Source organism: Saccostrea echinata, unplaced genomic scaffold (genome assembly GCF_033153115.1).
Source record: "Saccostrea echinata isolate AGI-Se365-2 ecotype Australia unplaced genomic scaffold, CSIRO_AGI_Sech_v1 ptg000034l, whole genome shotgun sequence".
In the NCBI taxonomy this organism is placed as follows: domain Eukaryota; kingdom Metazoa; phylum Mollusca; class Bivalvia; order Ostreida; family Ostreidae; genus Saccostrea; species Saccostrea echinata.
The window spans coordinates 735272-763002 of record NW_026889783.1 but is presented as its reverse complement, the minus strand read 5'-3'; the positions used below and the strand labels follow the sequence as shown (position 1 = coordinate 763002).

At 33.3% G+C, this 27731-nt stretch overlaps 3 protein-coding genes and 1 non-coding gene across 4 annotated transcripts; 2 read left to right on the top strand and 2 right to left on the bottom strand.

The window, feature by feature from the left end:
- Positions 1 to 281: 281 nt before the first annotated feature.
- On the top strand, positions 282 to 14116 carry LOC133199485 (hepatocyte growth factor-regulated tyrosine kinase substrate-like). Its single transcript, XM_061335295.1, has 16 exons — positions 282 to 395; positions 5046 to 5130; positions 5571 to 5646; positions 5866 to 5958; positions 6047 to 6167; positions 7840 to 7961; positions 8054 to 8178; positions 8266 to 8341; positions 8455 to 8553; positions 9510 to 9596; positions 9954 to 10157; positions 10364 to 10574; positions 11721 to 11893; positions 12486 to 12620; positions 12727 to 13213; positions 13331 to 14116. The coding sequence occupies exons 1-16, from the start codon at positions 356 to 358 to the stop codon at positions 13531 to 13533; spliced, it is 2337 nt and encodes a 778-aa protein (XP_061191279.1). The 5' UTR covers positions 282 to 355; the 3' UTR covers positions 13534 to 14116.
- On the bottom strand, positions 13599 to 16998 carry LOC133199487 (methyltransferase-like 26). Its single transcript, XM_061335296.1, has 7 exons — positions 16881 to 16998; positions 15481 to 15780; positions 15069 to 15237; positions 14908 to 14967; positions 14450 to 14517; positions 14141 to 14219; positions 13599 to 14016 (listed from the first exon to the last, which is right to left on the bottom strand). The coding sequence occupies exons 2-7, from the start codon at positions 15768 to 15770 to the stop codon at positions 13969 to 13971; spliced, it is 714 nt and encodes a 237-aa protein (XP_061191280.1). The 5' UTR covers positions 15771 to 15780; positions 16881 to 16998; the 3' UTR covers positions 13599 to 13968.
- On the bottom strand, positions 16649 to 16719 carry Trnag-ccc (transfer RNA glycine (anticodon CCC)). The gene has a single exon. It is a non-coding gene; the product is annotated as a tRNA-Gly (tRNA).
- LOC133199488 (mapk-regulated corepressor-interacting protein 1-like) lies at positions 16891 to 25421 on the top strand. The gene is made up of 6 exons (XM_061335297.1): positions 16891 to 17006; positions 17119 to 17191; positions 21409 to 21542; positions 21712 to 21765; positions 24911 to 24961; positions 25076 to 25421. Exons 1-6 carry the CDS (start codon positions 16955 to 16957, stop codon positions 25144 to 25146), a joined length of 435 nt encoding a protein of 144 aa, XP_061191281.1. The 5' UTR covers positions 16891 to 16954; the 3' UTR covers positions 25147 to 25421.
- Positions 25422 to 27731: the final 2310 nt, after the last annotated feature.

Below are 27731 nucleotides of genomic sequence, written 5' to 3'. Positions count from 1 at the left end.
AAATTAAAAATATGTTTGTTTATCACCATACTCAATGTTTATTTGTTTCTTTACAATTGATATTCAATAAGTCTTCCATTTAAACGTTTCAATGACTTTGAATATATCGTATCTCTTATATCATTAATAAAAAAAAGATGATGGGTTTTTATTTCCATATATTTTCATGCTTTTTTAGTTCTTAAGTTTTGGGCTAAAAAAGAAAAACTTATGAATTAAAATAATGCTTTTGTTAATTGCTCGCCTTATTAACTCACAATATTTGTATTTGATTTAAGCGACCTTGTATATTTATCAGTTGGGTTATGTCATTGAGTCATATTGCTTAGACGTTCACTTAAAAGCAAGACAGAATATGTTTTCAAGCAAATCATCGGCCTTTGATAAGGCTTTGGGTAAGTAATCATTCTTTTTTATGACTCCATTGCTAGATTTCATGAAAAGCTCCAAAGAGAGAACAATTTCAACAAACAGGAAGAGTGATGTGGCAACAAACAAAAGCCCAAGGACTGCTGAAGAATGTCTGTTGTTTATCATTATGTCAAGCTGGGATACCCAATTTTCAAGAAGTTGCTTTCGTCGTGAATTCTCTATATGCAAATATACATATCTGTACACATCAATAATTATTTATTTATCAGACAGATTGATCTACCTCTACAGAAACTAAAATTAATACTTTTACATTTAACCCCCGTTATATCCTAATTATCCTCTAATGACCCAACTGAGGAACATAAGTTGTGTAAAACTTATAGATTGGTAGGACTACCAAATGTAACCTTATTTTCATGTACCTGAATCACAAGTACATTACACAGCACAATCTAATTAAAATTAGATGTTAGATCCACTCGCATACTCGCTTGTTAGTGTAGTGAGTATGCGAGCGGATCTAACATCTAATTTTAATTATATTAAACACAGCAGTGATGCAAACACCACATGGTGTAAATAAGTTTTTTCTAAAAAAATTGAAATATGAATGTCATATTTTGAGAAAAAATTACCATTAATTTTCTTAAAAATTGATGTTAATTATGTAAACTAATATATATATTAAGAATGAAATACGGGTACTACTAAACAGAGTACGCTAGAGTACGATAGAGTACTTTAGAGTACGCTAGAAAAAATGTGTAGTTTAATGCAATTAAATTGTTTATTTATGTAAATATAACTCGATTAAACATTATTATAAACTAATATTGCAATATTTATTTCAAAATGTTTGTTTTTAGCGCTATTTTGACAAGAAAATAACATTCATGATTCAATGAATTAAACTGTTAAAGATTATTAACACTCTGATCTCGATTAATATTTTGTTTCAGACTTACTAACTTCAACTAAATTTTATAAAAAATTAAATTTATTGCCCTATATAAATATTTTTTACATTAACAATGAAACATTTGAACATGTTCAAGTTAAATTAGATCGGGATCAAACGATAAACCGTCACCTGAAATCAGAATTTGAAATAACTCCTAAAATAAGGAAAACATACAAATCTAATTTAAAATATATATTCATTATGTTTAACTAAAGTAGAAAAACATACAAAAAGTAGTTAAATTGCATTAAATTATTAAATTTTACTAGCGTACTCTAAAGTACTCTATCGTACTAGCGTACTCTGTTTAGTAGGACCGATGAAATACCATAGCCTCTGACTGAGCTAGGAATTACTGAAGAGTGAAGGATAGGTTCATTTTTTGTGACCATCTAATATGTTAAATTTATTATCTAAAATAGCAAAATGCCAGGTAAAAAAAAATATATGTATTAAAATACAGTCAAAACTCTCGAATTTATGGGACCAGGAAAAAACTTCAAGATTTTCGGGGATTCAAGATATCCAGGGTAAAGTACTAATACAGATCAAGGAAACTATTTTCTGTGATGTCAGAATAAATTTACATGTTAAATAAGGCATCAACATGACTGACAAACTGGCCAATCAGCTAAATGAATTGCATTATGGGTTACTACAAAAAAATACTACATGTACGTTTTGAAAAGGCCAGTATTTCAAATCGCTCTCGGAAAGACATGATGCATTTCTCCAAGCATTTTACACACTTAATATAATATGTTCAACATTATCTTCTAATTCCATGCTCACATTTACATACAAATGTTATATAACGGTAACATTTGGGATTCCTACACTCTATTGTACAAGTCTGTTAGTTGACAATTGCATGACAGCTTTTCCCATGCTGAACTATCAGTGAATATGAATTTCACATGACTATTCTCTGGTCCAAAACAATCGACTCTGAGGTGTACTCGCGTATTGTCATTGTTTACTATGTATACAACTTCAATATGCTACTCAATACACGTTCTATGATCAATATACATGAATACTGTGTAAAAAAAATGCCGTACAACAGTAAACTTAAGTTTTTTTTTTTTAATAAATGCATTAAATTTTAATTTCTATTAAACAAATAACAAAGCAACAATGAATAACACCAGTAGCATGGCAAATTTACGAATATCAAGTTATAAAAACTGGATTTTTATATACTTGTGAAGACTATGTGAGCAGTATTTCAACGTACTATTTAACACGGAAAATTGACTTTGTTTGTTAATGTGAGCAGGGTAAATCTTAATTAGTACCTATTCTTTGTATTTTTCACAAAAACATTAAAAATAATTATTAGTTGACTTTCCTGCAGTCATTTGAAATCACATCCTAAATTTGCCTGACCCACGTGTTTGTAGTAAAATATAAACATGTAGTAGACCATTATGCTTTTCGGCTCATTCTTTGGATTGGACCATTGTTTGCTGTAAACACTGCTGTGCTCAATGACAACAATATCCATATAAGGTAGATTCCTCGACCTGTTAAAGAATAAAGGGTTTGGGACTTCCAAATCACTTCGACATATCCATGGTATTAGAGATATCAGTGTTCAAGATACCAAATTTCAACTGTAACAGTATATAATATGAACATATGATATATGTTTCTTTCAAAGTTTCTTGTGCAAATGAAATCTGTAATTTGCTTGACTGTCATGCAGATAACTTCAGCAATCAGTGCGACCGTCATGCGGATAACATTTGGTAATTAGACAACTGTCTTGCTTATACTTGGTCTTAATTTTATTATATATGAGTGTATGATTTTTATAGTTTTAACATTATATATTGATAATAAAAAATAAAGTAGGCAAATTAAAGTGGTCAGTGATCAGAAGTTGGTAAAATCTCAGATATGGCTGACCGTGGGTCACCTGTTTGTATTTCAGTTTTCTCCTTTGTTATTGTAATAAATAAAGAAACTTATAAAATATATATATTCTGAATAGTTTGTTGATATTGATGAAAAGGTTTTACTTTGTTATCCTTGATAATTTTAAAGAGCAAGTTTTGAAAAAGTAAACAACAGGGCTTGTGAAAAATCACAAGATTTCAGACAGTTGCAAATCTCTGTTATTTATGTCTCTGGTAGTATAACTAGTATTAAAGCTAAGAGTTGACCACAATATGGACTGAACTTATATTTAAAATTAAACATCCTACTGACTAAGCTTAGGGATCAGTCCTCTTAGTCAGTGTTAATAGATATATGGCCACTCTATTTACAAATAATAACCACCTTTAACCCTTTCCCTTGTTTTGCTTGAGATCAAAGAGGTGACCACACTGTGGTTTGAACTGATATAAAAATTGACCAGCCTGCTGACTGAGTTTAGGAATTTGTCCTCTAGTTAGTGTTAGTAGGTATGTGGCCACACTATGTGCAAGTAATAAACACTTAGGTTTTCACTCTTTCCTGTTTGTTTGAGATCTAAATCTTACACTTGAAACTCTAGACACCACTCAAAATGTAAGTTTTGTTAAGCTGGCACAAATAATTAGGTGTCCATTATGTGGTTTGAACCTGTAACATAAATATAAAATCAAACTACCAACTGAGCTTAAGTGTTTACTCACTAGCTAGGACATAAATTGGGTATTGCTATGCAGTGATCAGGCAGGTTTGATTGCTGGAGGTCAGATACATTATTTGATAGAATACCTAACTAGCGATTCGGGGCCTGGGTTCCAGTACTGGTCTGGTCCGTTGCATTTTTCTTCCTCGCTGGTTACAGCTAGTAGGAGCTTGGCCTCGCTTTGTATGATGAGAAGCCACTTAGAAAAGGACAGTCAATTCCTAAAACAAGTTTGTGTTATACATGTACATACAACTTATCCAGACCACTCATGCGTTGTTTTGGAATTCCAGATGTTCTTTTTGGTTTCTTTAATTTTTAAGTAATAGATAGTGGATTTAAGTAAAAAACTAATTTAAAAAATGAAAATTACATTTTGATACATGATAACATGAATTGGAAAACACAGCATTTCTGCACATTTTCATTTTTATTTGATATTATTTGGGGCTCTCAGCTATTATATTAACATTATAATAACTTCGTTTGGGCATTTCACACTTGGTCAAGTGTGTTATTTAACCCCAAAAGAAATTTGTTTATTTTAAATCCATTTTAGCTCCATTTTTACACAAGCACACAGGCCATCGGCCGCATTCACTCCAGGCCATCGGCCTTTCACTGTCTCAAGGCCATCGGCCATTTACACGCATGCAAGGCCATCGGCCTAACTCACTCATGGCCATCGGCCTCACACTGTCACTAGGCCATCAGCCTCACATACATGGGGGCCTGCAGCCCACCACATATACAAGCCATCGACTACCATATTTCGGCCATCGGCCTATTACACGATGCATTTTAACAATGCCCTGTTGTATCAGGCTTGTTGCCTGATAGTGTATATACCTAAGTACTATAAATATATTGTTTGCGTGTGTAATTTTCATGTATGGTTTGTTTTGATTTCATAATAGCTGAGTAGTTACCAGAGGGCAATTTGAATAAATTTGTAAATAATCATTTGTGTTGGTTTTATATAAATTGATATTAATAGACATTTTCTTTAACAGTATATAGACAATTAATTAAAAAAAGTTACTTAAATATTTCTGTAATAGTTGTGTTTCTTTATATTTTGAATAGAAAAAGCAACAAGTCAACTCCTTCTGGAGCCAGACTGGGATTCCATTCTTCAGATATGTGATTGTATCAGACAGGGAGATGTACAGTATGTATTGTTACTCAGACAAACACTGTGATTTGTATTATTGTACATTTTAGTGAAAGTGTAGCTTAAATTTGAACATGCATACTAGTACTTTGGTAGGTTTTTTTTATATTGTTTGAAGTTACAATTATAACATTCCAAATGAAATTGAAATGCCACTACAGCTGGGATTTAACAATGTAGAATGCTCAGAATCCCCCATAGGAAAAACAAGATTATGTTGTTGAAAGAACATTCTATTGATTTTTCTACCAAGATGTGCATATCAAAAATAACCCGAGAGGCTGTTCCTTAGTACAATGCATGCAGTCTGAAATAACAATACATTGTTTTATTTTAAGTTGATTTTTGTAAAACAAGTACAAATTTAGATACACCTTCATTCCTATTCAACAAGTTTTAATTTTTACATGCTTTACAATTATATCTTAATTTTTCAGGGGCAAGTATGCAATTACTCAAATGAAGAGAAAGATTACTGCAGACAATCCACATGTTGCGATGTTTGCTTTACAGGTAAGTATAATGTCTGTTCTCTGAAATGTACACAACATTTGTTTTTTCCTGCAATATATGTCATTCTGAATGTTTATTGTAATATTTGTTAATGACAGTAAGTGATATAATTTCAATTATGTGTAAATGATGGATATAAAGCTGTTGAAAGATGTTTACTTTATGAGTACATGTACTTGCAGTAATTTTACACCTAAGACATTTGCTTAAAAATTTCAGACTTTGGAATCCTGTGTGAAGAATTGTGGCTCCATCATACATGATGAAGTGGCTACTAAAGAGTTTATGGAGTTCCTTAAAGACATTGCAAAGGTATGATCTAAATTGTTAATGGAGAACTTTTCTGCATACAATTGAAATGCTTTCAAATACTTAGAATTATTTTATGCTTGTCTTTCAGAGCAAACCAGATCCAATCAAAGGCAAGATATGTGAACTGATTCAGTGTTGGTCCCATGCCTTCAGAAATGAACCCAATTACAAAGTTGTACAAGACACATTTAATTTAATGAAGATGGAAGGTAAAAAGAATTTATTGTTGCTTCTTGGCATATAGACCAAGATCTATTTTTTTATAGCCTTTTTTTTCTCTTGAGTATTTTTTCCTTTTGGAATAAAGTATCAGTTCCCCCCAATTTTGATTTTTTCTTATTTACTGTTTCTTTGGAAAACTCCATATACCTGTACTTTTGAACAGTTTATTAAATCTCATCACAACTTCTCAATCAAGTCAACAGTTGATACAAACTGTGTTGATCCCCATAACAACACACAAGATATTTTGTCAGGGTCTCTTGAGTTTTGGGAGATAGCTGATTGTAGAGTTCTAGGTCAGCTGATTGTAGAGTTCTAGGTCTCCATAACAAAATAGGGAATTAAAGGGAAATAACTCTCATATCACAGAGTGCACTATCAGAAATAACCAATATATGTCAGATTACACTTGTCAGAAATTCTGTCAGGATTTCTGGATGTCAGAATCCCCAGTTCAAGGAATTCTATTGTCAGGATTTCTGGGTGTCAGAATCCCTGATGTCCATAATTCTATTGTCAGGATTTCCCCGGCGTCAGTAATTCTATTAACAGGATTTTTGGGTGTCATGAATCCCTGGTAGTCAGGATTTCTATTTGCAGGAGTTTGAGTTATCAGGAGTTTGTAAATGTTAGGTTTAAGGTTGCCAAGGTTTGAAAATATTTTTTAGACTGATTGATAAGAAGTTGTCTTTATATTATTATTACATTATTATTTTGGTTTGTAGAATTCATCATAACAATAGGCAAGTGCTCGGTGAAACTGGCAAAAACTGAGCAGTTCACTCAAAAACTTTATCATTTAGAAACTAACCAAGCAAAATGCTTCATTTTCATGACAATTCTTGACAGGCATAAATAATTACAAGTTAAACAATTACGAACAATTATCTGTTACTAAATTATTCTTCTAACTATTTATTTACAATTTTAGTGCAATTAATAAATTACATTTTTGATACATCAATAATTCACTACTATTGGATCAAGCACTATCTCTTGTGATGGAGCTTCTTGTACATCTGTGACTAGATAATAATTATTATTGGGCAAAAACAAATAATAGCAAATGACAACAAATATTGTTGTTTGATAACAAATATGAAAGGAGGAATCAAATCTACAGACATTATATAAATAGTTTTTATTAAAACTATAGTTTAACCAGTTACTACTACATTTGTACTTGCTTTTAATTAACGCAAATTCAAATCAATGTGCTACGTGAACTATTTGATGATGTCATACAATGGCAGCCTACATACACTAAATGTAGATGTCATTATAATTTAAAGAATAAAGTGAGGATTAACTCATATCATCACTGAAGCTACTGGATTTCTTATATCAATTGATGATAGATGCATAAACTGTAAGATAAAGAATCCAAGAAAGAAATCTTATCAAATAAATAGTACCTATCGACAGAGGAAAACAATAGGGACAAACACAACAATATACTAGTAATCAGTAACAAATAATGGCATGATTCATGACAGATTGTAGTACTAAGTGATAACCCCCCACCCACCCACCCACCTACCCCAATCTAATTTAATAACTTGACTATTACAAAAGTTTAATGTTTTATAACAGATCTTTATTTAGGCTATATATTTTTTCTTGGTTTATTTACATTTACATAGATGTTTTCCATGTCAGGTCACACTTTCCCAACTCTGAAGGAAGCAGATGCAATGTTTACAGCAGAGAAAGCCCCGGAGTGGAAGGAGGGGGACACCTGTGCCAGGTGTCGTACTAGATTTGGGACATTCAACAGACAGGTAATTATGTAGAGACATATAAACTGTAATGACATCAAGTTCAAGTATGTCATATTTAACTTATATTTATGGATAATTTGTAATGTTTACAGCATCACTGTCGAAGCTGTGGGGATGTTTTCTGTGGCAAGTGTTCCTCAAAATCCTCCATTATTCCTAAGTTTGGAATTGAGAGAGAAGTTCGAGTTTGTGACTCCTGTTATGACAAGATTCAACAGTATGTAGATTGAAGACATGTTGATTGCTATATAGGTATTTTAGTTGCCATTAACAAGCTAAGATATATAATTTTCCTGACTTTTAGACCTAGCAAGAAGAAGGAATCTGATTCTGATCTGCCTGCTGAGTATTTAGCTAGCCCACTATCTAAGCAACAACAGGTACTTGTATAGCATATTTAAATTTTTTTAAAGAGGTTGCTTTAATACACTGGTTATATAGCTGTTGTGGCATTACTGTATTTGGAGTAATTATGAATCTTTTCAATATTTAGGCCCCGCCCCAGAAGTCTGAGCAGGAGATCCAGGAGGAGGAGGAGCTACAGTTGGCCCTGGCCCTGTCCCAGAGTGAGAATGAAGCCAAGGAGAAAGAGGTGGGTACTTATTTATTGTCCAAGTAAGGGGTGGGCACTTATTTATTGTTCAAGTAAGAGGTGGGTACTTATTTATTGTTCAAGTAAGAGGTGGGCACTTATTTATTGTTCAAGTAAGAGATGGGTACTTATTTATTGTTCAAGTAAGAGGTGGGTATTTATTTATTGTTCAAGTAAGAGGTGGGTACTTATTTATTGTCCAAGTAAAATATGGTATGTGATTTGGCATATTTTTGGTTGAATTCTGTTAAATAAAGACTTTCTGAAGAAGATTACTGTTAATTTCAGTAGATGTTTTGAGGCCCCTTGTAAAGGTCAAGGTCAAAATAGTTACCATGATTATTCTACATTTATATGATGCAATTACTGTAAAATGACTAATTTTTGTGGGATTTAATTCATTAAATAGGGGATTTGCTTTTGTGGTTGGTAGACATACTGCAAAATCTTTTTGTTTACTCCATAGACAAAGAATGGTTAGATGGAGACACCTCTTGAATTAGATTCAAGGCCAAAGATATGACTAGCGCTTATTTCAAGTGATCCAGTGCAGAATTTTTTTTTTTTTAAACTAAAAAACTTTTTACCCTAAAAAGATTTACAATATGTTCAGAGGAATACATGCATGGATGTCATTCATTCAGAGATTAAGGTCAAAATTGTCTATTTGCACATGAACACACTTTCATATGTTTAAAACAGTTGAATATATTTCAGCATGCAGATTTATTCTTTTGACAAATAGTGAAACTTGCTTTGTGTTACAACTTACAAGATACCTGCTTTATAGTCTATTCCTGTGTGTTATTACTGGATTGTAAAGCCATTCGGGCAGTGTTTTAATTATCTGTATAGATTGAATTGTCAGGGTCACCAAAGTTCATTTTAATTTTCTCTTTTTCCCTTGACATAGAGAAATTTAAATTTAAATTATTGACACATTTTTGTTCCACTAGAGGGAGAGGCTGAGGAAAAATTATGGTATGTATGGAGGATCCACTAACTCTACAGCATCAGCTCCAGCCACACAATCCACTGCACCGGTATGTCCTCAAGCCAAATCTGGGATCTAATGTAGACCTCTTATATCAGTCTAGCAATAGATATTTAGGTTTTGATTTAATTTAAGGTCAGTGAAAACAGTGATATTTTAAGATTTTAAAACTTCTATAGCCTTTTCAAATTTCAGCCAACAAGACACGGCCAACCAAAAAAAAAAAAGAAAGAAAGAAAGAAAAAATCAAATGTGAAACATTGCACTGAATTTTTTTTTTTTTTTGAAAGGAAACTTTATATTTCAAACAATATTCAATGTAATTGTAATAAGTTGTGTACTTATTTTCAAAAAGTAAATGTTGTTGTGAGTATTTATGTTTAAGTAAATAAACTTTTTTATTTAGGTATCTGCTCCCATGATCGACACCACGGACATGGATCCTGAGTTAGCTCGCTACCTTGACAGGAACTACTGGCAGAGAAAGTCAGAGGACAGTAAACAACCCATAACCAATAGTAACCCGACCACAACCACCCCATCTGCTCCTGTAGCCAACACCGAATCAAAACAGGCAGGGGTGGTAACTGGAGGAGGGGTAGTTATGGAGGTGAATTTCATTTAATGTTGCACATTCCATTTCCCCAAATCAAATCGTTATTTAAATTAATCAGGTGAAATGCTTACTTGTGCAAGAAATTATACAACATTTAACTTCCTTTAACTGTTAGAGCTTTGAAAAAGGACCTAACAAAATTTATTTTTCTTTTATCTTTGGATGTATCTGCAATGAATCATTCGTTCATTTTCCGACAGGCCTTTCAGAATGGAGCAGACGAGGGGGACCAAGAGCAGTTTCTGCGTGCCCTAAAGAGCAGTCTAGAGATATTTGTCAACAGAATGAAGAGCAATTCCCAGCGTGGTCGCAGTATTGCAAATGATTCATCAGTGCAATCACTGTTCAATGTCATCTCAAACATGCATCCCCAGCTGATGAAGTACACTCAAGAACAAGAGGATATGAGAGGTAAAGCAGACTTCAGAAAAAAAAAAATGTCCTGGCCAAATAAGTTATAGTTACACTATAGATATTAATTGGTTAGCGGTAAATACACTCACAGTTTTTCATTCACGAGGGGCGGAGCCCCGAGTGAATAAAAACTGTGAGTGTATTTACCACTAACCAATTAATATCTATTTTGTAAGTTACTTGTACCAGAGGACCAATGAGAAAAAAGCAAGTTGATAATTAGCGCCGCCTACTACAAGGTGTCAAGTCACGGTCCGGAGTCTGTATAAATAGCGGTCTCCATCTGCAAGGATCTGTGGCACTGCTGCTGCAAATCGTTGATAAAAAATTCGGAATTGGTATGTGTGAAGATATTGTACCTTTGGAATGTTGAAGACACATAAAACATGATTTTTGTCAGGTACAGGGTAGCGATTGTTGGCTTTTATATTCAGGCCGTCAACTCTGAAAGAAAATTTATCTTTCTATATTGATTTTTTTTTTTTTTTTAATGAAAAAAGGGTGGATGGGTATGGGAAACATCGCCACTGAAAATTTTCTTTATGGCAATCGGCGTATACAGAAAAAAATGAATTGATTTCTGACATTTTAATGAAAGTTTGAAATGGTATTGGAAGTAAAAAAAATGCAGGGACTTCTGATGTGAAATTGCTATATGTATTTAGAGATGGGAAAGAGAATGACGAGAATTCGAGATAGGACGTATCATTTACTGATTAAGGATACGCGGAGAAAACATAAAGAAACATTTATGAAGCAAACATCGACAAGCTAATGTTAGTATTCTTGAATTGAAAATGCTGACTTAATTCATTCATCAGCCATTGCCAAGGTCTGGAAATTAACATCATTCATTCATCAGTCAAGGTCTTGTCACAGTATGGCTTGATGCCAAAAGGTGGGCGTGACTTAAAAAAACTGTGATTCTTCAGGCAAATACACCCCAGCAACATCAAAGCAAAATCTAACTTTACAGCCAGTCCTATTTTACAATATTTTGTTTGCTCATGATATTTTTGGAATAATGTTTGTATAGAAGTAAAAAAAAAAAACACTGGAACATGTACATATATGTGTTTGTGTTATCTTACGTATACATGTATTGTACTCTGAATTATAATACAATTTGATTTTCGTTGACAGGACATTACGAGTCCTTACAAGACAAGCTTGCCCAGCTCCGAGATGCCCGCGAGGCTCTGGATGCTCTACGTGAGGATTATCGAGAGAAGAAGCGACGAGAACAGGAGGAACTGGAGAGACAGAGGCAGATACAGATGGCTCAGAAGTTAGAGATCATGAGGCAGAAGAAGCATGTAAGTCCACACAGAAGCGTAATTTGTCCAAATTCATCTCAAAATTAAGTCCCATGCTAATTTTTAATAAGTCTCAATTTAATCAAATCTGTATACTTTGGATACTCTGTATTCGGTAATTTGCACACCTTAATGCAATTTGCAGATTGCTCATAAATAATTTTAAGTATTTCCTCAAAGACCACTTGCTTCAACTCTCAATCAAAATTGGTCAACAAAACCATATGCTTTGATTAAATGAATCAAAAGACACATTTTAAATTACTGTAAACATATTTTTTTTTATTAGCTAAGAATTCCAAGGGATCACAGCTTCTGTTCAATCCACATGTAGAAAATTACTTGTACCCAAATCTTTTGGATTGCCTTTGTATGTCTTTAAGAAACTTTTAAGTACATTGTTACAAATTCCACAGGAAGAAAAGTATGTCTACAGTATCCTGACCACACACTTTTCAGAGAATTCTTTTGGGACATTCTTCACAATAGCATGTCAAATGAAAACAAATGAAAAAAAATAGCCATAAACATTGTTTACTGATCACCGAACATCATAAAATCAATTTTCTTTTAATTTTTTTTTAAATTTCAGGAATACTTAGAAATGCAGAGACAGTTGGCTTTGCAACGATTGCAAGAACAAGAGAGAGAAATGCAAATGCGATTTGAACAACAGAAGCAGTTAACTCAGATGAGGCAGATGCAGGCATATGGATACCCTCCGAACGTGAGTCAATATATACATAATACAATCTCTATTACATTCGCTGTCTTACACTGTGATAGGTTATACATATATGCACTTGTACATGAATTTAATTTTGAACACTTAGGCTTATGGGCAGATGCCACCAATGCAGGGCATACCCGGACAAACCTTTAGTCCAATCAATTCTGTGGATGGTTCTCCAGTCCATCAGATGCATCAGAATGCTTATCCTCCAATGGGTGTGGGTCCAGGTAATATGAACATGGGACCAGGGCAGGGCATACCACAAATGCAGGGCGGAATGAATGTGGGAATGGGGCCCTCTGGAGGGAGCATTGATCAACAGAACATGATAAATCAGGGCCCTATTGGGGCAGGACAGCCACAGATGCAGCAGACACCTCAGCGGCAGATGTATACTGTTCCTAGTTCACAAGCAGGAGGGCAGTTTCCACCAGGATCCACACAACCTGTTAATTTGCCTGGGACATACCATTCTGAACAGGGGCAAAACAGTTACCAACCACAGATGCAATATAGCATGTCACCTCCCATGAACCAGGGGTACATGCCACCTCCTAATATGGATTACAAGGCATTCAATATGCAAAGCAAGTGAATTTTTATGTTTTAAGTGTAGAATTTTTTTTACTTAAATGAGTACTTGTTTTGAAAATATCAGTTAAAAATTTATTTCATATTTTATTGTTGTAATGTTTTGTTGACAGATATGTCCAATGCTTTGCCCCCGCAGAATCAGCAAGGTGTGTATTCAACCCCCTCAGGTCAACAACAGCAATATATGACAGGCCCTCCCCCTCCTCAAAGTCAGCAGTATCAACAGGGAGGACCCCCTCCCCAGGGGCCTCCTCCCCAACAACCTCCCCCAGCCCCCACACAACTGGAGGGAGAACTGATTTCATTCGATTGATGTACAAATTCAATAGCTGATCAGCGTATTTCAGTAATACAGATATATTGAAAGAATAACCAGACTATAGACAACATTTATTGGATACTTAAGAATTTTGTGTTGTAGCATTGAAAACATGCTTGAAGTTGATTGTTGTAAACTAAAAAGTACAATGTGAAAATGATTTTTTCTTCTTTGTCACAGATTTGGGTTTCATAATAATTGTAAATCAACATCTATGATATTACATGTATTACATCATTTGTTGAGCTATATAATAAAAAAATTCTACCAAGTTAAACAAATATATATGTAATATGGTTTCTTATAAAATGACATATGTGTACATATACCAAAAAATTTTGCAGATACTTAATATTGGTACAGGTAAATAAAGGATCCTTTAGATAAAATGAACAGCTTGTCAAGTTTGCAAGGTATTTACATGTATATCTAGGATTTCTTGAAGATCAAGGTTTTATTATTTGCTGGCATATCAACCTACAAATTAAACAATGCACATGTTTAGTACTAAGAAATTTGACAAACCACTGTATTTACTAGTAATTATATGGAATAAATTGTAGTAATGTATGGTTAATACAGGCATCTTTAACTAACTTACTGTTTTCATGAGAGCCATTCCATTCTGAATTGCAAGCTTTTCTACATCATCAACATCTCTGACACCCCAGCTACTGTCCCTGTAATAAATATACTTGACATGTCCAAAGAACTACAAGGTACAGAAGATACTGTACTTGATTCGCATTTAATACATATATTGATATTTTAATGTATATATATATACATGTTGAAAGATGTACAAGGTACATGTACAGGAAAAGATGAAGACCTTGATAAGCAAAGTATAATAATAATGCTCAAATGTACTTGTCCCTTTACAAGGTTACAGGGTAGACATCAGCTTTACCTTTGTCTGAGGGAAGCATCAAATGAAACATTGCTCTCTGGAATCAGTTTACCATGAACTGCAAATGGCTGAAAAGACATTTACATTTGTACATGTAAATGCATTTAGGTAAATAAGAACATAAGGATAGCTTTTCTGATCAGAATAAGAGCTTAAGAAATCCCTTCAAGGAAGTACTGGCAGACCAGATAGGAGACTGAAACAGTTCATTTGCAGAACAGTTAATAGAATGCATATTTCTACCCATTCTCCATTTGTGGAGTGTAAATGTTTTATTTGATTTTAAAATATATATAAATTGCATTGAGAGGGGAAAACCTGGAATTATTTTTTCCTCAACCGTGCTTTGATGTGAACCCCAACAAAATATTGCTATGAAAACTGCACGTTACATTTTCCCACAGTCAGACAACATGATTCAGTTCCCAGCAGCAGAAAACTGTCATTAATTTACTTACCCCATATAAAAATAGCAAACCTCCACTCTTCAGGAGGCTTCCACAGCCTTTAAATAATCCCTACAAAAAGGATGTGTAATTGTTTCTTATAATGATCAAATGATAAATAAATTAAAAATATTATTTCACCATAACCTAGTTGAATGTTCTCCAAAGCTTACTATTGCTGTATCCCAGGGTGAAATGTGAATCATGTTCATATTGACCACAGCATCAAATGAAGCAGCCTGGAATTTTCCCTCATTCCAGGACTGAACAGGAGAGGTTACATCTATTGGTATAGGTTCATTTATGTTCTGTAGGCCATAATGTTCCTTATATGCTGAAATACTAGAAGATTACGCATAATGCAAAACATGGTTCTGTATTCATGTATAGGATGAAAAATATATACATCCTTCTACATTCCAACAATTAATACAAATGTAATAAAATTCATGAATTCTACAAATAAATATATAATTTCTGCTCAAAAAAACCAAGTCAAATAATTCATATGTGTAATATATGAATGTGAATATGTACATGTATAATTTTAATCAGTCCTTTAATATTATATATTAATTGAATTACCTTTCTAAACATCTTTGATCAATCTCACTGGGTTGCCATTTTATTAGAGGAAAATTTTGTGCAAACAGGGCAACATGAGCCCCACAACCTGAGGCAATCTCCAGGGCCTGCCCCTCTTTATTAGCTGGCAAATGGTCCTTCAGAACATTCAACATGTGCTCTTTATTTCTTTCTGCTGCTGGGAACTGTAACATGTTGTCTGAGTGTGATGTTGAAAAATATCTTGCATACAAGTATGATTGTTTCCTCTGGATAGTGCAGGTAAGAAATCTGATGAGCAAACAACTCATGCATCAAAATCTGTCAATAAACACAATTCAATCATTCAGGAATTGTATATAGATATACCGAGACACTGTGGAATTATTTATGTATAATTATTAATTACAGTTCAACTTCGTTATCATGGATATCTCAAAGCCAGTTGAAAGTCCCAATTACTTTTTCTTTAATCTGTATTTTAAACTCATCCAATACTTGGATATTAATTTCCAAGTTTTTTCTTAATCCCATCAATATATAACAGGCCTGTAGCAACGGTTTCAAAAGGGGGGGGGGGGGGCAACTTCCCAGAAAAATCTGAGAAGCAAAACAAAATAACCTGACCAAAAGTGGGGGGGGGGGGGGGGGGGGCAACTTCCCAGAAAAATCTGAGAAGCAAAACAAAAAAAATTAAACTGACCAAAAGGGGGCAACTTCCCAAAATTATCTGACAAGCAAATAAAAAAGGTCATTTATTGTCCAAATCATGGAATTTGCCAGTGCTGGACCTTACAACATTAAAAAGTGGGGGGGGGGGCAACCAGCATATGAGGGAAAATTTACTATAGCAAAATGCTATACTCAGAAAAAAGTGGTGGAGGCGGGGCCCCTCCAACCCCCCCCCCACCCCCCCCACCCCCGCGTTCTATGAGATAATGAGGTTTGAGTGTGATGGATACTCCTGTGTGGTTGCAAGGTACTGTAGTTCTAACACTTTATATAGTTTATTGGTTCAAGTTCTGTTTGTGCCACAGATTTACATTGTCAAAAAATACAAGCAGGGTAAGGTACCATGAAAAGACCCACGTTACACTTATATCGAATGATGATCATAGAAGGAATGCACTTATCATTCTCAGTGTTTTTGTATGCAATAACATTGTATTAACCAGAACAAAAAAAAGTCTGCGCCGCCCGGGAATCGAACCCGGGTCGCAAGAATGGGAATCTTGCATGATACCACTACACCAGCGGCGCCTTGATTCCGATGTTATGAAAATTAAATATTTATTGTTTATTTTCCAGTTTTATCTTTATCGTTTTCACTTCTTCTGATACATCTGATATCATTGTATAAGTTAAATATGTTTATAACTATGGCTTTTCCCGAATTTAACTTTCTGATCAACATGACCTACCTTTACAAAACAGTCCTTCCTTCTATTTGACCTTGTGCGCAATGTTTTGCGCAGAATAGAGCAAACGTTATGAGATGTATGCATTACAGAGAGGTCCAAGCAAACTCGTCGCAAGCACCCGCAGAGGTAACTTTTTTTTGCTATATCTCATTAGTATTAGAAGGTACGCGTCTGCTGTGCGTGTCATTTTGAAGGAGAAGTTTTGAAGCTCATGTTTACATGGTTTATTTTTACTTAGGGCCCTCGAAATCTCTGAATAACCTTGAAAAGAAGGACCAAGAAAAGGATTCGAGCGAGGATAGCAATATGAGGTTTGCATCAACAGTAACTGAGAAGATCTTTTTATAATTACCATTTATCTTCAAAATCATTGCATCTTTTCAATGACATCATTATTAAGCTCAGAACTAGTATCAATGACAGCGTAAACAAAGAACCACGTGTGTTTACAGGTGTGATGCAATAACGTTAAAAGGGGGGGGGGGATAAAGCCAGAGACTAATTTTCTTTTTTGTAGCATTCGTTATCTGAACATTTTGATATTTATATAAAGTGTCGAAGACTCCTAGGATTGTGACAAAGAATGTTTTAGGAAATCTTATTGAATAGGAATGAATCCAGGAGTTTTCCCCGGGGTCAGTCTAGACAAACTCCAAAAACGGCGTGAACTCCGAAAAAGGAAGTCTTTGGCTCCATCATGCATTGCCGCAAAATGGCGTCCGATGTAAACAAACGATGGATTGTCGTTCGCTTTCTCCAAATATATGGCTGTATAATGGCTGTATTTAGTGCATTCACTGCATTGTGACTTTATTTTAATTTTTTGTTGAATGGATATTAACGTTTATTAATATATTCGATCAGTGCATATTATCTATTCAAGATATATTACTAAAGTCAGGTACTCTTCACACAATAGCTCCGACGAAAATAGTTCCATTCATGATCAGTAGATACAAGATTACAACAAATGTTAAGAATAATGATGTATATTTCATACGTTAAAGAAAACAAAATTAACGTAAAAAGATTTTAAGAAAATCACCTTTTCCCCGGAAAATCAAATAAAAAATTTTCATATTCCTACGCTCGCTGCCTCCTCAGTCTTTTTCCCGAAAATATATAGGTCATACTTCGATTGATAATGATAAATCTTTTCACCAGTTATATTACTGTCATTATTATTGTTTGTTCATTGCCTTATAATTTCTTTTGAATGGATATGTTAATCATTAACTGTGTGTTTTTTTCTCTCTTTTAATGAATAACGGAATGATTATTATGGTTAAACACCTGCAATCGTAACCTCTCGGCAAAGCAACGTAATGTTCCGAGCTCATCTGAAAGGATCTTCGCACGTGTGTAGACGACCTAGGCTATTTGGTCTTGCAAGCACAGGTGTGTGCACCGTTTGCTAGAGACGCTTAGATCACGTAGACTGGGTATCAGTATTTGCTACGGAAATGAAGAAGTTTAGAACTATACACCAGTTTCATAAGAAGTGCAGGTTTTTTACTCAAGCCCTAAATTGGGCTAGAGGGGCTGAGTTATCTAAAACGAGACTAGGTCATCGATCTACTCAGTTTAAAAACACGAAAATATACTAAGTTTATCTTCAAAACATCTGTATATTCAAAATCTATATTAAGTGTTAAATGTCGGATTCTATCCTATGACGAAGGAATATTCAGTGATGCTCCATAGCCGCAACCGATCTTGCGCTTTCCTTTGCGTTTAACAACGGCCGTCAATGCATCTCTGGACAAGTTCATTGATTACATTCTAAAAGGTGACATGTTGACCATCATTAACATCTGCCTATACTATGGGTGATAGTAATTTAATAGCACAAAATTAAAAAATAAATTAAAATCTATCCTTGATAGATCTACAGTTTTGCTATTTAAAAAAAAAAGGGGCTATCTTTGATAATCCATAACGGCTTGAACTTGATTTGAATTTTTTTTTTTTTTTTTTTTTTTTTTTTTTTTTTTTACAGAAGATTATATCATTGGAAAGTTAGATGGTACACATGTAGCACAGGCCCATATAGTACGCGGGATTTTTTTTCGGAGCCCCCCCCCCCCCTTTCACTTTGAAAACGTTGCTACAGGCCTGTAACATGCTATTTGGTTTAAATATTCCTGAAAATGAGTGAGGTGTTAAATACATTTTTAAAATTATACGATTAATTATATTTAGTCTATGTTCTATGTGAAATTAAAACTATTTTTAGCGACTTTGTGATAGTCACTACATGCATCTACATCTAACGTTATATATGAACTTGCAGTTTGTTTCCTAGTACATGCATATTTTATTCAACAAAAGATGTTGAAACTCAGTAGCCTAAATATTTTGTCGTTTTAGGATATTTATGGCACTTTTATTATGACTTTCTACAGCTTGAGTATCTCTGACGTTTTGTCAGTAAATACTTGTTTTTTTTATTAGAAATCATCTGAGCACAATGAAAATTCGAATAAATTAAAAGTGGAATATCTTGGATATGGGGTAACCCATATCTATTCTTGTTAAATTATTTTGTGGATATTGACTTATTTATCGCTTCAAACTCTTGCATAATAGTAATTAAATTGGATATACGACATCGAATTCAATACTGCCGGTAAGAATTATTTTCTTTTTTGATTTATTGTCTCCTTGATTTAAATTTTATGTCGCTCCTACAATTAAGGTGCTTTTATTTGTTGTTGAAGACACCCAGCTTGTACTTATTTTAATCAGAAAATGCGTATTTTTCACCATGGAGCAGAGATATTCACAAGTTCATTTTTCGAAGACATGTTGTGACCTTAATTACAAATAGCTACTAATAAGAGTGTTTTTAAAGTTTTCATATTGATAGATAATAGTTTTAAAAATGTTTTCATAATAATATTTGTTCGTATGTAATAAACAATCGGTACATAACGATGGTAAGAACTTACACGTTCAATTCAGATGTAGTACACAAATAAAAAACCGGAATGCTAATTTATGTGTAAAATTCAGTCAAGTTTTTAACAGTTACAATATATATTGTCCCATTTTGCATGTATAAGCCTTTTATTATGCATATTTACTTCTCAAACGTATCATTTACTCTGTAATTGATCTGACTTCAAACGTCAACTTTGAGAGTAAATATCACCTTTTTTGCAAATAAAATCAAAAATCTGACAAATACGATCTCTTCCGAAGTCTTTTATTTAGCATTTCTGAGTACTGGCATAATTGCCATACTTTCCAAAACTTTGCACGGACAGTTTTTGTAGACCCATCATTTTTGCCGAAAAATCGCCATTTTTTGTGTGTGTGCGCATGCGCGGACTCTATTTTTGGAGTCTTTTTCAGTCTCAATTTCTTACTTCCGGAAACACTGTTTTTGGAGTTCGTCTAGACTGGGGGTGGGGTTACTCACTAAAAAAAAAAAAAAGAAACTAGAACTGTCCAAAATGGACTAATACCCCCGCTAGGTTTTTCAGAGAAGGTGCCAAGTCACTAATGCTAGTATTTGATGGATCTAAGTGGTGTTCACAATTTATTTAAACATTTAGAGTGAAAATTTAACGATAATTGCCATTGAATGAAATTAAGGCACAGCCTAACAAACCATCAATACTAATAATAACATTGTTTTTTATTACAATGAAAAAATAAACAACAGTTTTTCAAGTATTTCTCAATTGGAAAGTATGGATGCATTATTTATCCATTTTTTTTTTACAGTGACTATAGGTCAAGGTCATGACACACCCTCAGGTCATAAGCAATCTCTGTGTGAGGTGGAAACTCCCAACATCCCAACACTATTCTCCATAAGAAAGATATGGACCGGACACAAACTAAGAACTTTTTTTTGTCAATGATCTTGAACTTGCACAAAGGACCTTGGGTCAAGGTCATGACACACCCTCAGGTCATAAGCAATCTTCGTGTAAAATGGGAACTCACCAAATTTATCCAACCAGACACAAATTATGAACTTTTTCTTTCAAGTGACCTTGAACTTGCCCAATTGACCTTGGGTCGAAGTCATGACACACCCTCAGACCATGAACAATCTTTGTGTGAAGTAGTAGGTTCTAATTTTCTTTCATAAAGAAAGATATGGACCGGACACATTTGCACAGATGGAAAGCTAGACAGACGGACAAGCCACAAGGTGATTCCGCCCCCAAACTTTGTTTGCAGAGGGTATAAAAAGCACAAAATACCTATTTCGTTGGGGTGGGGGGTTACACAGTTTATCTAGTGGACATGCCACTTTCCTTCTTATATGTATGACATTTCCTATCAACTTAGGAGGGGTCCTTGTTTTGAAGGGGAGGGGGGTCCAAGTAATTTTTACACTAATGTATATAAATATTAAGTTAAAACTATTTTTATTTTAAACTATTTTAACTTAATTAATATGTATATTTATATGTATGAAATTATTCATAATAAATTGAAACTAAGAGTTACGGAAGTCGGTAATCACCCCCTTCATTATGATAAATTAAAGAATGATCTTTCATTGCAGCTCTCCAAAACCAACTTTTAATTACAATCAACATCATGTAAATGGTAAACGTGGATTTTCCCGATCAAATAGTAGTAGCTCAGCAGAAGCAATGACTCCCCAACATGAGGAAATAGTTAGATATCTGTATGATGGTAAGTTCAGTGGTTGTCAGTTTACTCATTCTATTGTAAATAAATAATGCACAGTCATGAAGATGAAAATAAGCTAAATTAAGCAATGTTCTAGACAAAGGTTATTTCATGTTAATAATTTTGAGGATTTCTTTATTGTTTTACATCAGAATATGTGTTATATTTCCAGCATGGGTAAAAGTAAACAATGAACTGGAAGCGTGTTCTCGTAACCAAAGAGAAGGTAAGTTGTGTAAGCTAAAAAGTATAAAATTATAGATTCTTTTATATTAAAAATTTTATTACATGTATAACAAAATTAGATTTTTGTTGTGAACAAATGAGAATCAGTCAGAACATCTTCCCAAGTCAAGGGTTTCTGATCCACTCCACTCCACATAAACAGAATAGACTAATTTTGACGGGGTTTAAAGTGCACTCTCTGAATGGTCTCATACAAGTTTGCATCAGCCAATCAAAACCATTGATTTATTAAACCTGAAACTAGATCGTAAATAGAAAAACATGCCAGTTTTAGTCCCAACAAAAACGGCATTTCCATTTAATAACCTTAGTTGAATTTATGTTGAATTTATTACCGACTTCCAATATTTTCTCGTATTCTCTATTTAATTTGCTTACTCTGATTGATCAATAGCAGAGGTCAGCACAATTCAAAATGTGTAAACTAGACGGCATGATAGTAAACCCTGTCAAACTTAGTCTATTTGGTCAAGGGTTTATATGGAACGGAGTTGATCAGAAACCTTTGACTGGAGAAGATGCAGTCAGAATGATTATTGATTTAAAGATTTTTAATTCCTTTTCAAACTTTTTATATATTGTAAAATGGATTGTTCAAATATTTTATGTATTGTAACATTTTTTTTAGGTCACCTGAGTAAACTCAGGTGACCTATTGCTATATGTTTACATCTGTCGTCGTGCATCCTTAGTTGTGTGTTAACAATTGAACATTTTCAGCTTCTTCTCTGAAACTGCTCAACCAATTTCAACCAATTTTTGCATATAGCATCTATGGATGAAGGGAAACAAAAATTGTGAATTTCATTGTTCCTGCCCCCCCCCCCCCCCCCCCCCCCCCCCCAGGGCCTGAGGATTGGGACCAAAACCACTAAAAATAATGCAATCTTTAAAAATCTTCTTTACTCCTGGACATTAAGTAGTGAAACTGTTGGCATGATTGTAATAAGCATTGAGCCCTCTACCAAAATTGTGAAATTCATGGTCCCAGGGTCAGGGGTTCTGGTGCCAGGACGGGGCTCTGTTGAATATATAGTGAAAATGCATTATTTCTTTGAAAAATCTTCTCCTCTGCTCCTGGGTTTTAAGCACTCAAACTAAATGCATAGTTATGATGAGGAAGGGTGCCTATACCAAAATTGGGAATTTCATGGCTCCTCGGTCAGAGGTTCTGGTGTTAGGGTGGGGCTCTATTGATTATATAGTGAAAGTGCATTAATTCTTTGAAAATCTTCTTCTCTGCTTCTGGGTATTATGTAAACAAAGTAAGTGCATAGTTATGATGAGTAAGGATGGCTGTTCCAAATTAGTGAAATGAATGGCCACAGGTTCAGGGGTTCGGGGGGGGGGGGGGGGGGGGGGGGCTCTATTGATTATATAGTAAAAATGCATAATTTCTCTGAAAATTTTTTTTTTGAAAATATTTTTTCCTGTTTATAAAGCAAAGAATCTAGGTGAATAGTTATGGTGAGCAAGAATGCCTCTTCCAGAATTGTGTTTCATGGCCCCTGGGTCAGATATTCTGGTGTAAATGTGAGGATCTATTGATAACATTGTCAGAATGTATTGGTTCTATTAAATAATCTTGTCTGAAGAGATAAAAAAGTGCATAATTATGATGAGCAAATTTTAAAACTTGTGGTCCCAGGGCCAGGGGTTCTGGATATGGGAGGGGGTGGCTCTATTGATTATCTATTAAAAATGTGTCATTCTTTAATTCTTTGAAAATCTTCAGCATAGTTTTGATGAGTGAGGGTACTTCTTTTTTTTTGAATTCGGTAAAATCAAGACGAGCAGGTGGTGCAGAACAATAATGATATCTAGCAATGTGTATTTAAAAAAAAAGGAATAAATGAGGGGGATATGGTACAAAAAGGTAAATGAACAAGCATATTATAATTTATCTTTATCATGGGAACAATTTCTTTTTTTTTAACATCAGGTTGTCCAGACACATTTATTTGTATGGAAACGCAATCAAATTGATCTGGAATTTTACCTTCGATGATTTAAATTTTTACGGACATGCTCAATTCGTAAAAATTTAACCGTAAAAATTAAATCACCCTGTTTCAGTCAAAATTTGTAAAAATTTACAGCAGTAAAATAACCCGTTTTACGATATTTCTTTGAAAATCTTCTCTGTCCCTGGACATCTCAGTAAAAATTTTAATAAGCAGGGTATTTTTACTGAATTTTTGAAGTTCTGTACCATTTGGTCAAGTGTTTTGGTGCTGACCAGGGCTCTATTCATTTGTATGCTACAGAGAGAAGTTATTTCCCTTTGCCATTCACCTTTGATTATTAATCATTGTAGATGTTGTATTTAAAAGGTTAACAGAATTAGAGAATTATGCAAGAATTTTTATTGTATAATTCAAAATGTACTTTCATTGTTTAAATGATTAGGTAGATTTGTAATTAATTGATAAATAAAAATGAAACAAAAATACCTTATTAAATGTTCTCCAAAGACCAAGAGAGACCAATGTAAGAGGTTAGAAAATGGGCTTAAGGACATACGCAACATAGTTTGAACTTTATTGTCTTTTTCCTTGGAGTTGAAGAGTTCCAATACTTAAAGGAACTGTGTGCTAAATTTTAATGTCTATATATGCTATTGTACACTTCTTCTAAAACAAGTTTGGATAAACAAAACATCTAGAATATATGTTTAGTAATTTTTGTATATTTTTCTTTGAATTAGACAAGAATTTTCATCAATTGATATCTTTTCAAAACCCCTGGTAATGCATGCTGATTTTTTGTCTACGAACATCTGATAGCACTATAATCTTAAATTAAGAATATCTCGAAAAAGTATCAGTAGGTAAGGTATGTTGCGTATGTCCTTAAAATAATATAGAAGCATTATTGTGATAAATGGGGGCAAGAACTTACTTTATCATGTTTATTAGCTGTTACTGATAATTGATCCTGATCCTCCTATTTCTCTTGCTCTTGGGCAACAAAGCTTCACCTATCAGTTTATTTTATACATTCTATGGATCCATTACATTGTTGTATTATACTCAGGTGACCGTTAAGGCCCTTGGGCCTCTTGTTTAAAAAATGTAAGTTCTTACAGTTCATATATATTTTTAATGCATATTATTTTGATACAGGAGGACCTATAGTGTATAGAGATAAAAATCCAAATAACCCCACCCTTGTTAGTAAGTATTGTCAGAAAGAGTTTACTTCCTTTTCCGTAATCTATTCTACATAAGTGACACATTTGTTCTAAAATTTTGCAGTATTCGTTTTCTAATATGTTCAGAATCTTTCAGATTTTAAGCCTTTTGATCTTGAATCCTACTGGGGAGACCGTCAACTGAACAGTTTGAATATACAGAAATAATTCTCAGAGAGGGAGTCATACTACCAAAGTCTTTCTACTGGCATTTTTAATTCATTATTTACAATTTTATTGTCAAATCATTCATATTTTAACAGAGACAGTAGTAAATGTCAAGTTTTTATTTCTTGTAAGCTGCTTGTTAAACAGCAGATTAAGAAATAGTATCATTTATGTATTTGTTTAAGAACTGATTGTTTTTTTTTTTAAGAATCTTCATTTGTGATGATTTTAAGACAGGTTGTCAATAAAAAAATAATAAAACCCATATTATTTGCTTTTTCTGTCAGTTTTTTTGGAAGAGGTATTTGATGTCAGGACTGCAGATAGTTAAAAGTTTTAAAAGGTGTATAAGAGTTTGTACCAGAAAAATTACCTAATTTCATTAACAATATTTGACAGCATATTTGAATTTTTTTTAACTCACTTGAACTCACTTGAACTGAAAGCTCAAGTAAACATAATTAGACATCTGTCAGCCTAGCTTTCTATGTGTCCGTTTGTATTAATTTTTCTCATTTTCAACCACTGGGCCAATTTTTAACCAAAGTTGGCTTGAAGCATCCTTGGGTAAAGGGAATTCATTCTAAATTGTTCAAATGAAGTGCCAAGCCCCTTCCAAGAGTTGATAATCAAAAAAAGGCAAAATAGGGTGTTCTCATGAAAGAAATCTTCTCAAGAACCACTGGACCAAAAAAAGTTAAACTTATCTGGAAGCTTCATGAGGTAGTATAGATTGTAAAGTGTTCAAATCATGGCCCCTGGGGGTAAGATCGGGCTTCAAAGTTTTATATAGTAAAAAATAAAATAAAATTTTAAGATCTCAAAATCGGCAAAGCTGTGATAAGTCATATTAATATGAACAACTCTTTAAAACTTTGTCTTGTTAGATCACCTGAGCCGAAGGGTCGAGTGGGCTTTTCTCATCAAAATTTGTCCGTCATTGTCCTAAACTTTTCTCATTTACATCTTCTCTAGAACCACTGGACCAGCTTAATTCAAACTTCCAATAAAGTATCCTTGGGTGAATGGCAATCAAGTGTATCTAAATGAAGGGCTTTTCAAGGGAAGTTAATTAATAAGAATTAATGAACATTTAATGGCATCTTTCAAAAATCTTCTTAAGAACCACTTTGCCAGAAAAGATTAAAAAAAAAACCTTCAGTAAAGGCTTCATTATATAATGAAGATTCACGTTTGGTTAAATTATGTCCCCAGGGGATAGGGTGGGGCCGCAGTGGGTGGTCAACGTTTTACATAAGAATGCATAGGAAAAATCTTCTCAAGAACAGCAAAGCCATGGTTAGTCATATTGATATGGAAGCATCATCAGGTAGCGTGGATTCAAGTTTGTTCAAATCATGACCTCCGGGAATATGGTGAGACCGCATTTTACATAGGAATAAAAGAACAGCACGACTGTAGTGACTTAGGTGAACGTTTTGGCTCACAGGCCTTCTCTTTAATGAATACTGAAAATGGCCAATATTTTCCTCATTTAGCTAAATTTAGCTTTGTAATTGCATTGTGTTCATTGTCCATTTGTTGTTTATATATATATATATATATATATATATATATATATATATATATATATATATATATATATATATATATTGACTGCCAGATCGAGGTATAATATGTATGCTGTTTTGGATCTCGTAACCAGCCTCTATAACCAGGCAGAGCGCATGCGTGAAATAAATTTCCATCGAGATCGGAAAACAGCAGAGAGGAAATTCGGAATATATAATGGAAACTAGTAATGCGGAATGATACTATAGTCAGATGCAGAATTTTTTGCATAATTCGATCAACTTTTATTTTAAAAAGCAGAAGAATAAATGAATCAACTTTACAGTTAGTTTTTATTTATCTATTTATTAATTAATTAATTAATTTATGTATTTATTTATTTAATTATTAATTAATTAATTTATTTATTTAATTTATTTATTTATCATTCTTATAATAAATTAACTAAGTAACTGATTAATTTATTAAAAATATATATTTGTATTTTTTTTTAAATTCATTTATAACATTCTTTCCTTCATTTATTAATTATTCCATCCATTAATTAATTATCTATTAATTAATTCATTGATTTATTAATTTGTATGCATGTTTGTTTATTTATTTATTTATTATTCTAATAATTAAGTAATTGATTAATTCATTAAGAAGTTCATTTATTTGTTTGTTTATTTATTTATCATATTCATTCCTTCATTTATTTCGTATTCTATTAATTAATTTATTTATTTATTTATTTATTTATTTACTTATTTATTTATTTATTTATTCATTTTTTTATTTATTTATTTATTTATTTATTTATTATTTATCTATTTATTTATGCATTCATTTATTCGTATTTTTATTTATTTCTTTATTTTTTATTTCTTTATTGATTGATTGATTGATTTTTGCATTTATTTATTGATTTATTTATGCATTTATCATATATTTCCTTTATAAATTAATTATTTTTACAGGGTTTGTATACTTATTACCAGGGTCTGTTTATGTATTGCCATAGTTTGTATACCATCACCAGGGTCTATATACCTATCACCAGGGTCTGT